The 12,797-nt window shown below is 38.6% G+C and overlaps 1 protein-coding gene across 1 annotated transcript in view; it reads right to left on the bottom strand.

Annotated features, from left to right (window-relative positions):
- Nucleotides 1-12,797, bottom strand: part of EPHA6 (EPH receptor A6) — a 531,573-nt gene that overhangs the window by 112,442 nt on the left and 406,334 nt on the right. The window contains exons 9-11 of the mRNA XM_010567652.1: nucleotides 11,987-12,095; nucleotides 7,418-7,488; nucleotides 3,788-3,913 (exon numbers count right to left, since the gene is read on the bottom strand). Of these exons, the coding sequence (XP_010565954.1) occupies nucleotides 3,788-3,913; nucleotides 7,418-7,488; nucleotides 11,987-12,095 (306 nt within the window). The remainder of the gene's footprint in view (nucleotides 1-3,787; nucleotides 3,914-7,417; nucleotides 7,489-11,986; nucleotides 12,096-12,797) is intronic.

Genomic DNA, 12,797 nt, shown 5'->3' on the forward strand with positions numbered 1-12,797 from the left:
TTGTTTTTCAAGTGTATATGTGTATCTGAGGTAAGTAAGTGGAGCGGTTAGGAGATTTTAACTTTTAACAGTGCTGTAATCAGAAATGAGATCATCAGTAGCTTTAGTTGAAAATACTACTTCTGATTTGATGGCATCATCCTCAGATAGATTACTCAGCAGCAAACAATATAACGTACATTTCCAATTCCCATCATCCAAGATTATAATTACTAAATACTTTAAAAGATAGCTTGGGTACAGAATTAGGTAAGCTGAAAAAAGAAACTAGAAAAAACACTTGCCTTGAGTATCAAAGCCATCTGCACTGCAACTAGTAAATTGTCAAGAGCTTTTAGACATGACTTTTTCCATTGAAAAACCAAATTGGAAATTGCTTTTGGGAAAAGATCGGTTTGAAAAATTTCTTAACCAGAAATGCTAGAAAAAAATTTTCAAATATTTGCAATGTTCCACTTTGACATTTTCAAAATGAAAATTTTTAATTTTTGAATGGAAATAATTTTTGTTTTTTTAAATGAAAGTTATAGAAATTAAAAATGAAAATAATTGATCAAAATAAAATGTTCAAACAAAACAAATTTAAGAAATGCATCTATTAATTTACTTGAAAGTGAATGTTTCATTTTGTAAAAGATTTTAATTTTTCATTTCACTTGGATGAAAATTGTAAACATCTTCTAAAAATAATTCTCCTATGATAAGAAATCCATTTTATATCCAGTTGCAACATTTAATACAGAATTAGAGAGAAGGCATAAAGAAAGTTTTAGGACTGCTGTGAATTATAATGATATGCTATGTCCCCTAGCAGCTATCGAAGAACTCTGTGAGAATTTGTATTCTCTGTGCCTCAGGCATGGTATTTAGCCTGTATCTTGCCTGCATGGAAATGGGTTAAAATTTGATTGCAACCAGTTTGCAAGTCTTGCTAGGCAAATATCTTTGAAGATGGCAGATTACCCAAGTAATTCGAGAAGATAAAAAATATAAAAATAAACTATGTCAAAGCAGGCAAAAATTCACTCCTACGCATAGAAGAAAAGGGAGAGAGAACCTGAGTAAAGAATTTTCATAAATGAATTAAGTTAAGAATAAGGATACAATTTTCATCTGAACTAAAATCAATAAGCTCAATCCTTGTCTGTCATTTTCTACTGCTTTGAAATTAGCAGTTATACCAGTGCTGAATGTAGTTCAATACTCTTTATAATCTAAGACATCAATATCTAAGAAAAAGGAAGAAATAAAAGAAATCAGATAGAATGCTTTCTGCAGAAGTCAGCCCTCTGGGGGCTTTCTCAAGCTCATAATTCCAATGGAGCACAGTGCCAGCTACATATTATCTAGCTTAAGCAATCAGGTAAACTCTAAAGTACTCTAGCGATATGGACTGCAGCATGAAACAGAATTTTGTCTCTTACTTTCAGGCTGATACTTTCTCTCCCCCGTTTGTGAACAGGCCTGGTTTTATTTCTGTTATATTATTTGCATGACATTTTCTAGTGCATAAAACAGTTTTTAGCAACACTGGAGACATTTCCGTTGCTATCAGTGTAGTAACATATCATTAAATGAGGGATCTGAACTGAAATATACCTCTCTTTTCTCGAGTGACTAAGATATATGAAACAAAGATAAAAAAGAAGGATAACAGTGCATTATGTCTTCTGATAGTAATTTTCCTGACAATACTTGCTAGCACGAGTTCTTTGGTGGGCTCACTATGAGCAAATTAAAATAATATTTTTTCCACTGACCCCCTCTACAAGATGTAACTCTGATTTTTGCAATCTGTTGTATTGTGAATTCTTTCTTTTTTTTCTTGATGTCATTAAAGCTAGAGAAAGTAAATAAGGTAAAAAATAAAAGCATTTGTATGTTGGCATTTACTTAATAAGTAATAAAACAGCATTGTTGAAGAAAGCCCAGAATGGATAGCTTGAAGATGGGCATTGGAGTGTGGAACATGCTAATTATTGCTACTGAAATAAAATTACAGTGAGGTGAAGACAAAACATCTGCATAGTCAGTATTATAAGTACCTTTAAGACAGCAATTTACAAAACTCAATCACTCTTAATATCTTAAGGACACAGATAAATATCCATATTTTGTGTAAACTGAAGACGGTTATAATGTTAATGTCTTTCACAGGAAGAAATTAAATTTCAGAGCTGGAATTAGAGCTTAGGATTCCGTTCCTATGTTCATCAAAATTTCTGACACAGACCCCACCTTCCCTTTCTGTTGGGGCTGAGAAATGATTAATGCTCCCCAGCCATTGACAGTGTGCAGGTAACAACACAGAGGATGTAATGCACCACAGGAACCTCAGACTCTCCTTGTCAGTCTGTTTTTTGTTTTAATTTGATATAACCATGAGAAATGTTGGTGGGCCTTCTGAATGACATGTTGGTCACAAGCCATACATTGAGATCCACTAGTTAGGTAAGTCTGTAGGGCCTTTTTCTAGCCTTGTCTCTCTAAGTCCTCAGTAAACTACAGCTGAATAAAACAGAGAGCAAACAATCTCAGGATTATTTCATTATTTCAATAATGAAATGCTATCTGCCTTAGATAGTCAGAACACAAGTTAAAAAAAATGGTTTTACAAGACTCTGATGTTTACAAGTATTTCACTTTTGTTGTGTTAACCACAAAGGTGTGTTTTCTGTCACCACTGAGCAGCCACCAGGACCTCTAGTGAACTCTAGACAGCAGCCATGAGCCTTTATCCCTACAAAGGCTTTCCGGAAGTGAACGTGTGGCGACACTTGCACAGCACTTTCCTGTAGAGCAAAACCTGACAATTAAACCAAAGCTAAGACAAGAGGGTAACACTTAATACACAGAATAGACATGCCTATAAACATAGCACATTAGCAAAGGGTAAGATCCCTGAAACACAAGGGGCATGTTATCTCCCTTAGAAAAAGGCCAATACACATACAGGATTCATGAGCTTCTGAAACTTATTTTCAAACAGCTGTGAAATGGCCTACATCCCCAATGAGATGTTCTCAACTGAAGGTAAATACCTCATAGATGAGAACAGGGTCTAAAACAATTGTTCAGGTCTAATTCCCCTCTGTCCCCACCATGCACTTGGACAAAGATAAACAGGGATGTAAGAGGAGATCCTGCTGCTATTTTTCTAATCCATCCTGCTTCCCAGCTCCACATCATCTTTCATACTGTCTACACCTTCTCATCAGATCTTCCTCTTTTCCCTCTCTGTCAATGATCCTCCTCCACACAGCTACAGAGAAGCCTATCCCAAGCCAGCCTCTCCTTTTTCCCCTTGTACTCCTATTTTCTAAATGAGAATATTTTTTCTCAGTCTTCTATATTCTGATCTTATCTGCCCCCTAGAAAGAGATTCTGATCTAATCTCCCCCTCAGTGATAAAGAATATGTGACACTATGGCAAATGCTGAGTGACACAGTGTTTTGAGTACATTTGGAACAAAGCAAAAAAAAACAACCCCAAACCCAACCAAAACCCCAACCCTACCCAAAAAATTGATAAAGCCTTAAAAAAAATTGGGATAAGCCTATCGCTTTGGAGAATCTGCCTCTCAAGAACTCCTTATTTGAATATATCCACATTTCGAACATTAGCCAAATACAATAGCTCATTTGCACCACATCTGAGAGTGAACTGGTGCTATCAGAGAAATATGCCCACATTTTGTACTATACCTGACCACTTGCATTAGCCTGGTGACTTGAGAAAAGCAGCCTTTCCATGTCTAGACATTTTTTAAAGTGGATATAATTTTACCTGCCCCAATAACTCTTTCAATACGAATTCTTGAAGGATCTATCTCCTTTGCAAACTCATGGACAGCAAGAGATGGGTCTTCATACGTGTCTGGATCAATATATGTTTTGATTCCCGGGAAACGTACTGCAAAAAAGAGAGAATACTAGAAATCAAGAATTCTTTGATATTCATGCACTGTAACAACATGGTTTTCTCTTTTTTTTTTCTGTTTTTTTTTTGTTGACTAGACAATTGAAAGGATTGGAAATAATATACTAAATCTCCCACATTTAAAGTTCCAGAACCCAATAGAAGAGGATAATGACCCCAAATTACTAATGCTTGCTACTGGTTTCACAGAAGCCAACTGCAGAATGCACATGAGCTGTCCTTATTTGCTGTCAGCACCAAGGTTTTCAAAGATTGACTGAGCACAGACTTAAATGTTTCCTCTTATCCTTCAAGTGGCTTTTTTAGGTGAGGCTTCTGAGACATTAAAGAGCTGGGTGTTACAACTCCATAGACAGAGGATAAGCCTCTGCCAACCTAACACTAGCAAAAGCATTCAAAAGTACTGGCTAAAACTGTAAGCAAGGTCCTGCTGGACTCTGCTCAGATCTCCTGAGATGTTCTGGGTGACTGAAAGCATGGATACTTCATGACTGCTGCAGTGCATTGTTACATCAAACATCCTTTCAGCTTGCAATGATAACTGATACCTGTTGTTAGCATAAAGAATGGAGGAAATACGGGTGTTAGGTTCTCTAAATGTTATTTATGCCTCTAGTTACTGTCATATTTGCTAGCTACATGGGTCCCAGAGTTTATCCTGTCCCACAGGAACAAAAAGGCAAAGACCTTTAGAAAACAGTCTTTGGTAGTCAAATGATAAGATAGTATCCAACTCTTATGCTGTTTTGTCTCTGTCCCAGCTGAACACAAGCATCTCCTGAGGTATAGCATTTCAGGAAGGAAAATTTAGAGGACAATAAAGTTTTTGGAAGCTTCTCCTTAGGAAAAAATAATAGCCCTAGCTAAGTTTTAAGGAAAATGCTATTTTGGGTAAGACAAATTACTTTTTTTTTTTTTTATTGTAAGCATTTCCTTTCCAAATGCTATTTAGTGTTTTAGTCTGAAGAGGCTCCTTGGAATCTCTGCACTTAGCTCACATCCTTAAGGAATGCTTCAAGTACAGCTGGTAAATCTGGAAAATGCAGCAAGTCATGAGAGAAAATACGAGCTCTGAGCTGGTCACTTGAAAGGGTGTCTACAGGGACACCAAGTGAGGGCTCAAAGATATGGGGAAAAGCAGATCCTCAAGACTAACAGTGATTACTGCCAAAGCAGTCTATATTCCCCTTTGCTGCTCCTTGGGCAATTTAGGCAATCTGTCCTCTACTTTGAAAACAGGGCTTTCTAATTCACTCCTTTCATTTAAGGGTGGATGGCTGAACTTCCTTTTGCCAAACAGGTCCAATGCTTGAGATCCTTTTCTCTGAGGATGGGTCCTGGAGGACTGTGCTGCTTTGTTGTCTTCTGATCAGCTGGAACAACCAGAGACCCAGGTGCAAGACGAGAGCAAAAATATCCAAATGCATTTACAAGGCTTCGATAATTTCTGTCTGCTTCCTTGGAGATGGCCGTGGCAATAGTGTGTTGGTGCCAGATTGCTTTGGCAGGCTCCAGCAAGCCATCATTTTCTGGCATGGCTAATATCCCTTGTGTTCTTGAGTATAGCATGTCCAAGAACTTATGTTGTTTCTCTTGGACTATCTGGATGGGTATTTTTTTTAGGCTGCTGGCATGTGGTGATTAAGTTCTGGAAAACTTTAAATCCATTAACAGAAGTTGATGTAGGTAATGCATCAACTTACCAGGATAAGAGGAGGGTACTGCAGGTTGGTCAAGAGAACCTCTTTTAAAAGAATTAAGTACCTCTCAGCCTTCTTCCTCTTATCACTTAGTGGCTGAGTCTAAAGCAGCTCATTATCTGATAAGCCTAAATGCATTAGGTGAAAAACACATGTTCTGAACACATGAATGTGGCTGGACTTCATTAGGTGGTGTGCAACAGCCATTCCACTGCTGATAGAGTACACGCACCATACAGAAATGGGGAGGAGACCAGACATCATGGGATGTCATGTTATCAGCAAGATCATGGACACTTTTCTGACTCCCTTCAAAGAGTTTATTTCCTGAAATCTTCCTCTGACTCACACCGAACTTCCAAGGAAGAGAGGAAGGATGAACAAGAGATGGTTTTCTTCTGCACACAGCGGAAGCATGGGGTATAAAGCGTGGACATGACAAATCTGGGAACAGGAACAGGTGACGCTAACAGTGCAGGTTTTGCAGCGCAGCTTTTTTTTAAACAGCTTCAGCCAGTCCAGGAGAGGTCACCCTTATACTGATCCCAGCAGAGACTGTGCAGCCCCACATATTGTTTCAAGTTGAGATGCTGGATACCAAATCTATAGGTAGTCAGCAGCCAGATGAAGATTGCTGCTAGCATGAAGGAGGTACTTCTTATGGAGGTGCTGAGTGCTCAGTGTAAAGGAGGGAGTATTGTTGGCAATACAGCCTTAGCTGCTGGGCTAAATCACAGTAATTTCTCTTTATCCTTGGTTCTATGGAGCACATACATGAGTAGAGACTTGCCCCCTCAAGTCTGATGCTGAGATAACTGCAAATGAATGAGAAGCCTCTGAGATGAAGCTTTGTGTCACCATGAAATACAGTCATCATTTACCCTGGCCAGAAAGTCACTGAGTGAGGCTTTTCTCAAATTCAGTCACGGTCTCAGAGGCATATATCAAACTCTCCAGCAGGAAGGTTTTTGTCTTCTTTCCTTTCTGACCATGTTTGGAAACAAATGACAAATCTTCCTAGGAAGTATCCTTTATGGAGAAATGTGCCCTTTTCCTTGACAGAAATAGCCACTTGGCTGGATATAGTGGTGTCACCTGAAAAAAGATTTTACTTTTGGTGACTTAACTTTTGTCTTGATCATAGTATTTCCAGGGATGTTATAAAAAATGATCAAAAAATATAAAATTTAATAACCTTTGTATAATACCTTTTGAATAAATAAAAACTTTAAATTTTTACTCTAACGTAAAACAGTGAGACTAGTAATTTAAACTGAGTAGCTAAACTAAACCACATAAACTAATATACTGCCAGTGAGAGATTGCCAGGATTTTTCTCTCACTGTACTGATCAGTGAGCAGCAACATGAGGGAAGACAACCCATTCCACTTTCTATTTCTTGTGTGGCTGGAAGCATAGATCCCTACAGCCAAAGAGAACTGGATACAAATAAGGCACATAGTCACCAAGAGAGGAATTTTGAGGCAGAAGTTCAATATGGTCCAGACCAGCTGAGAAATTCAAAGAAATATACCTGAAAAACTGATAAATATTATTAATAGAATACCAAAAAACCTTATTAACTAGAGTGAATTCAGTTAAATTCTTCAAGGGGACATACAAATAAAAATAGACACCCTCGATGGTGCAAACAATAAGGAGCTATTCAGCTGGCCAGTTTAAAACATCAAGGGCAGAAGTTGTACAGGAAACCATGAACTTTCTTCATTTAAAACATGATATAGATACTATGTAACACAGGGTTGAATGACTTACAATGTCCATTTTGCAAATGAGCCCTTCTTTTCTCTTCAGATTTCATTTTGGCCTTTATGTACCATTGGCACCTTTTAAGAAAAACAAGTGAGGTTTTAATTAAAATACTTGTCATGCATAAAATAAATGTACATTAAGTTTTATCCACACTTTTATGAAAGCCAAAAGCTTTGCATTTGGAATATATTTTTAGTTATGAATAGATTCCAAAGAGTCCTGATGCTTTAATAAATTATTACTTCCTTGCATTCTTGTTTGCATACATTGGTTTGTGCTAATTAAACCTTATCCTATTAACTTTCATATCCAGTGGGTCAAAAAAGCTCATAAAAAAATCATAAGATAATAGTTTCTATGACTTCACCATGTTTCATAAAAAAAGAAAATCTTTTTTCACATCAGGACCATTTTTTTCCTGAGTAGCTCGATGCAGTCTGAGCCAGGCACTGGCTTCTTATTTCTTCTAAGATAGCAGCTATCATATAGGATAAACAATATGTAGCGTGCTATGTGAGTACGATGTTTTAGCATGTGCCTGTATGATTGCTATAAAATTGCAAATCCTTGGCAAACAACACAAAACTGTGGATGTTCATGAATTGTTAGCAACCTCACCTGACAACGCAAGGGTATGCTGGAGAAAACTGCCACATGGCAAGCTTTCAGGTTCCCTGTAATGAAATGTCCCCCAGCCTGAATGCTGCCTACTTGCAGGACTGTTAATGCTGATTTAGAGTGTCACATGATAGGAGCAATGTTTCAGTCAAGAAAAAGCAAAATATTTGCTCTTGGTCCTAACGCTCTTTCTCACTCACTGAACAGCCTAAGAAGTATGATTTAGAGGGAAATCTTTTGGTCTATGGGCTAGGCTAACGGCTAAGGGCTGTTGGGGCACTGTCGCCAGTGGAGAACAGCAGTGTGTGTGGCCATGTGCTTTGGTTTACAGACATCTGGTTCCAAGACCAGCTTGAAAAAAATGACTGGCCTCTCTGTGTTTGTGACCAGCCTTAAAAAGTAAAATAAGCTATAATTGTAGATAGTATATCCAGTAAAATACTAACAATGGAGATATGAGAAATATGTGAACACACCCACGTCATTTCAGTGGTTCATTTAAACTACTGAAGCAGAGTAGGAACACTCACGAATTCATTCATTGCTACAGAGGTGATGATGAACACCTGAAGGGCAGAAACTTCTGAAGCTGTCATGGTTATGTATCTTTATGGAGGGAAATAGCAGCCAGTGGATTCTCAGCTTCTGTGGAAATCTTTAGATTGTACACCAGTTGCTGGGACCACTAAGCATGCCAGTGCCACTTTTAGGACCTGAACAACTGGTCTGTAAGGTGCCAACTGCCAAGCGCACTGGACACAAGCTCTTACACTTAAAGTGTCTGCCCAAGGGAACAGTCAAAGAAACAAGGCTTTAACCCTGTCTAATCCTCCTAAGCATGCACGTGGCCCCAAAGTTTGACTACAGAAGCCAGTGAGTAATCACCAGCAGAGGAGTCTTCCAGCTCCAGCTCCCCACTCCCTGTTAGTGTTGGCTACAGAACAATTGGAGAAGAATAATTTCTGTAATGATAGGAATAAATCACACTGAGCTTTAACATTGCATTTCCTGGAATTTAGCCAAGACCTCCGCCTCACTGCATATCCCGTGCCTTGAAATCTCTGTTGCTTTCATTTTTCTATCTGCAATTGACAGCCGCGCTTCCTGCTTGCTCGTGGTGGATAATAACGCAGCGAAGTGCAGAGGCAGGTGCTCATTTAACCCAGCCTCTCCACTATGAATAGACTCATCAGCAGCCCTGCGACTCGACAGCTCATTGAATTGCGAATTCTAAACAGTGAAGCAGAGCACATCTGTAGGGTACCAATCGCATTTTTCATGCAGAAATTTGCCTCCAGTCCTAGAGTACACTGAGTATTTATTCAAAATTTTCTTGCTCTGTCTTCTGCGCAATACACTCTTATCACTGCATTTAAGCAGCATTTCACAATGAATTCATATCTTACATAATTGAAATAGTCCCATTGAGTAAGATGTTAGAAAGCTAAGAGAATCTTTGATATCCTTAACATTAGCTAACAGGAGGAATAAACACAGAAAGAAACCCATTTCCATATTTTTTTTCATTCCTGAGTTTAGTGAGTTTTTTCTAAAGGAAGCCTTGCAGTTACGTTTCAGGATTCCACGTAAGGATTCTACACAATCATTTCCTCTGAAAGTTTGTCTGTTTGAATAATTCCTCTCTCTTCTGAAAGTAATTCACATAATGGTAGCTACTGTAGTGCCATATTTGGTTGCTGGGGTACTGCAAATAAAACCTCCAGCCTACAATGATAGGACTTCACTTTCTTTTCAAATTAGAGGTAATGCCATACCAACAAAACAGAAACTTAATTACAAATCTTAAAGTGCAGCACTGTCTATAGGTATCAGCCCTGTCTGTGATGACCATTATCACATTCAGAGGAGTCAGTGTAACATCTCTAAGTGTAAACACAGGCTGTAAACCTGGACAGGAATAGTGCAGAATCCTATCCCAAATCTGGATTTTTTCTGTCCCCAAGCCAGGCAAGAAGGAAACTCCACGAAGAATGCTCCTCACATGGAGGCTCTTCCACCAGCTGTTTTATGCATCTGAAGGAGGGAAGGGGAAAAGGGTAAAGAGGGGCCAGAGCCCATACAACCTCCCCTACAGAGCATATTGCATGAGTGTCCTGGTTTCAGCTGGGATGTAGTTAACTGTCTTCCTAGTAGCTGGTACAGTGCTATGTTTTGAGTTCACTATGTGAAGAATGTTGATAACAGTGATGTTTTCAGTTGTTGCTAAGTAGTGTTTAGACTATAGTCAAGGATTTTTCAGCTTCTCATGCCCAGCCAGGGCACCTGACCCAAACTGGCCAACAGTGTATTCCATACCATGTGACGTCCCATCTAGTTTAGGAACTGGGAAGTGGGGGCGGGGAATCGCCGCTCGGGGACTGGCTGGGTGTCGGTCGGCGGGTGGTGAGCAATTGCCCTGCGCATCATTTGTACATTCCAATCCTTTTATTACTACTGTTGTCATTTTATTAGTGTTATCATTATCATTATTAGTTTCTTCTTTTCTGTTCTATTACATCGTTCTTATCTCAACCCATGAGTTTTACTTTTTTTCCCGATTTTCTCCCCCATCCCACTGGATGGCGGGGGAGTAAGTGAGCGGCTGCGTGGTGCTTAGTTGCTGGCTGGGGTTAAACCACGACAAGGAGCTATGAGCCCGACTCCTCTGCTCGAAGACCCATACCTCTACAGAGTATCAGCCTAGTTTCAGGCTTTCTTGATCCATGGCAGCAGCGCATTGCCACGGATATCTCACAGAGTAGACAGGGATGTAATGACTTTGTCCTTTTAAATTCTGCTTTGCTTCCTGGTGGAAGCAGATGAAGTCCTGAAATCACATAGGAAGCACCTGGAGGCTCAGTGAAAAAGGAAACAAGGCACCATGGAAGCAGCTATGCCTGGGGGAATCTGAGCTCCAGCAAGGACTGATGTTCTGACCTCTTCATGTGTTTTTTAGCATTGAGAATTTGTGAGTTCCCTTAAAACCTTCAGTGTGTAATTGAGCATGGCATCTGGCCACTCAAATCAAAATGCTTTCTCATCCAATTTGCATAATGTCATTATTTGATCCTGATCAACACATCAACTCAAGGAAGGTGGACAATCACCACTGTTCTAAAAGAACTGTAAGTGTAAGAATCAGGGTAGTTATAAAAAATAATCATTGTCCAGACTGGTGAATTCCCCTGCCAGGGCAACAGTACTGCTGTAATGTAGATTTAATTGGGCTATCTTCAATCCAATCTAAAAAAAAAAAAAAAGCCAAAAAGCAATAAAACAGGACCTTCAGGAAGCTATTTTCTGTTCACCAGTGATATCACAGGCAGTAGAATCATTCTAGTATTTTGAAGTAAAGTTTTCCTTAGTTTAATTTCATTACATAATTCCTGTATTTTACCTTAATAGATGCAGAAGAGTGCATATAAAATATATACATAATTGTGTACAATTTTTCCTACAAATTTAATATAGCAAAAGTAATAAAAAATTGTCCACTAAAGTGCTTTTAGCAAGCTATATTGCCAACCCCAAGACATCAAAAATCCTAAGGTTACACCCTCCAAAGCTTTGCAATTGACAGTTATGCGATTTTGTAAAAAATACCGTGTTTTTTTGTCTTCTAATGTCAGAGCCTTGAGGGTGCAAGTACATTGTATTTTTAATACAATTTTGCAAGCAAGAGGTCCAGAAACTTATTTTGAAAGTAGCCAAGCTATTTTCTGATTTCACATAATTGCTTAGCTCCCCAAACCGTTTTTTTTTTTAATGAAAAACAACACTCACAATAGAACTGTGAGTATGAGCAGTGCTGAACAAAGAGGACATTGACCCTGCTATGTATAACCCTTATTTTAGCACTGAAAATGTGGCTTAATGACTTAACTATTATTCTTAATTTCTTAGTTTTGGATGACTCTGACCCTGAGTAAATGAGAACACTGTGGTGTTAATTACCTCCCAGTGATCAGGAAGAACAAAGTGAGGATGACCAGGAGAGTGAATCCACCAACAGCAGCAGTGGCAATTACAAGAATCTGTCCCTGCTCTGCAGCCATATCAGAAGCTGAAAGAGAAGCAAAAAGAAAAGAGGTTAAAGCTCCATTACTCAGGGTTCTTGCAGAATGGGTGATAACATTTCACTGGTCAAATGTTGCAATTACTCTGTAATAGTTTCCTTGGTGCTTAGAAGGACATCAGATGCGAACGTGCCTGTGAAGTGAAAAACCATAATCCATGTCCCAACTAGGATGAAGGGGAGAAGATGTTTACAGGTTTTTAAAAGGAGGAGCTGGCGTTATCAGACATTTGCAATTTACTAAAGTTTGAGTATGACAGGATTTTCAACACAAAAATAGAACATATATTTTCTTTAGCTTTATTTAGCTTAATCCTGCATCTAATTCAGAACTTCTTTCCATCCAACTGTCCCAGTGAAGTCAGCAGCAGTGCTATGTATGTAAGAGATATTAAACTGGTTTCAGGAGAAAGCAAAGCAGAAGAAGAACACTTAATGTGTAGCCTCACACACTCTTCTGTATGTCTGGTGTTTAGTTTTATTGTCACAGAATGTATATAGTTTTACCTATAACATGCTTTGGTGATTGGTAACACTGTAGTTGAAAAAAAATATTGATTTTCTTATGCCTCATGTTTTTCTCTCTGCTTTTTGTAGGACATTTAGGAGTTAAAAAAGATCACCTGAAATTATCCGGTCTCTAGACTCTTGCTCTTTTTATTAATTTATTCTGTATAATATTAAACCCTT

This window comes from Haliaeetus leucocephalus, unplaced genomic scaffold, assembly GCF_000737465.1.
Source record: "Haliaeetus leucocephalus isolate CR32 unplaced genomic scaffold, Haliaeetus_leucocephalus-4.0 Scaffold228, whole genome shotgun sequence".
NCBI lineage: Eukaryota > Metazoa > Chordata > Aves > Accipitriformes > Accipitridae > Haliaeetus > Haliaeetus leucocephalus.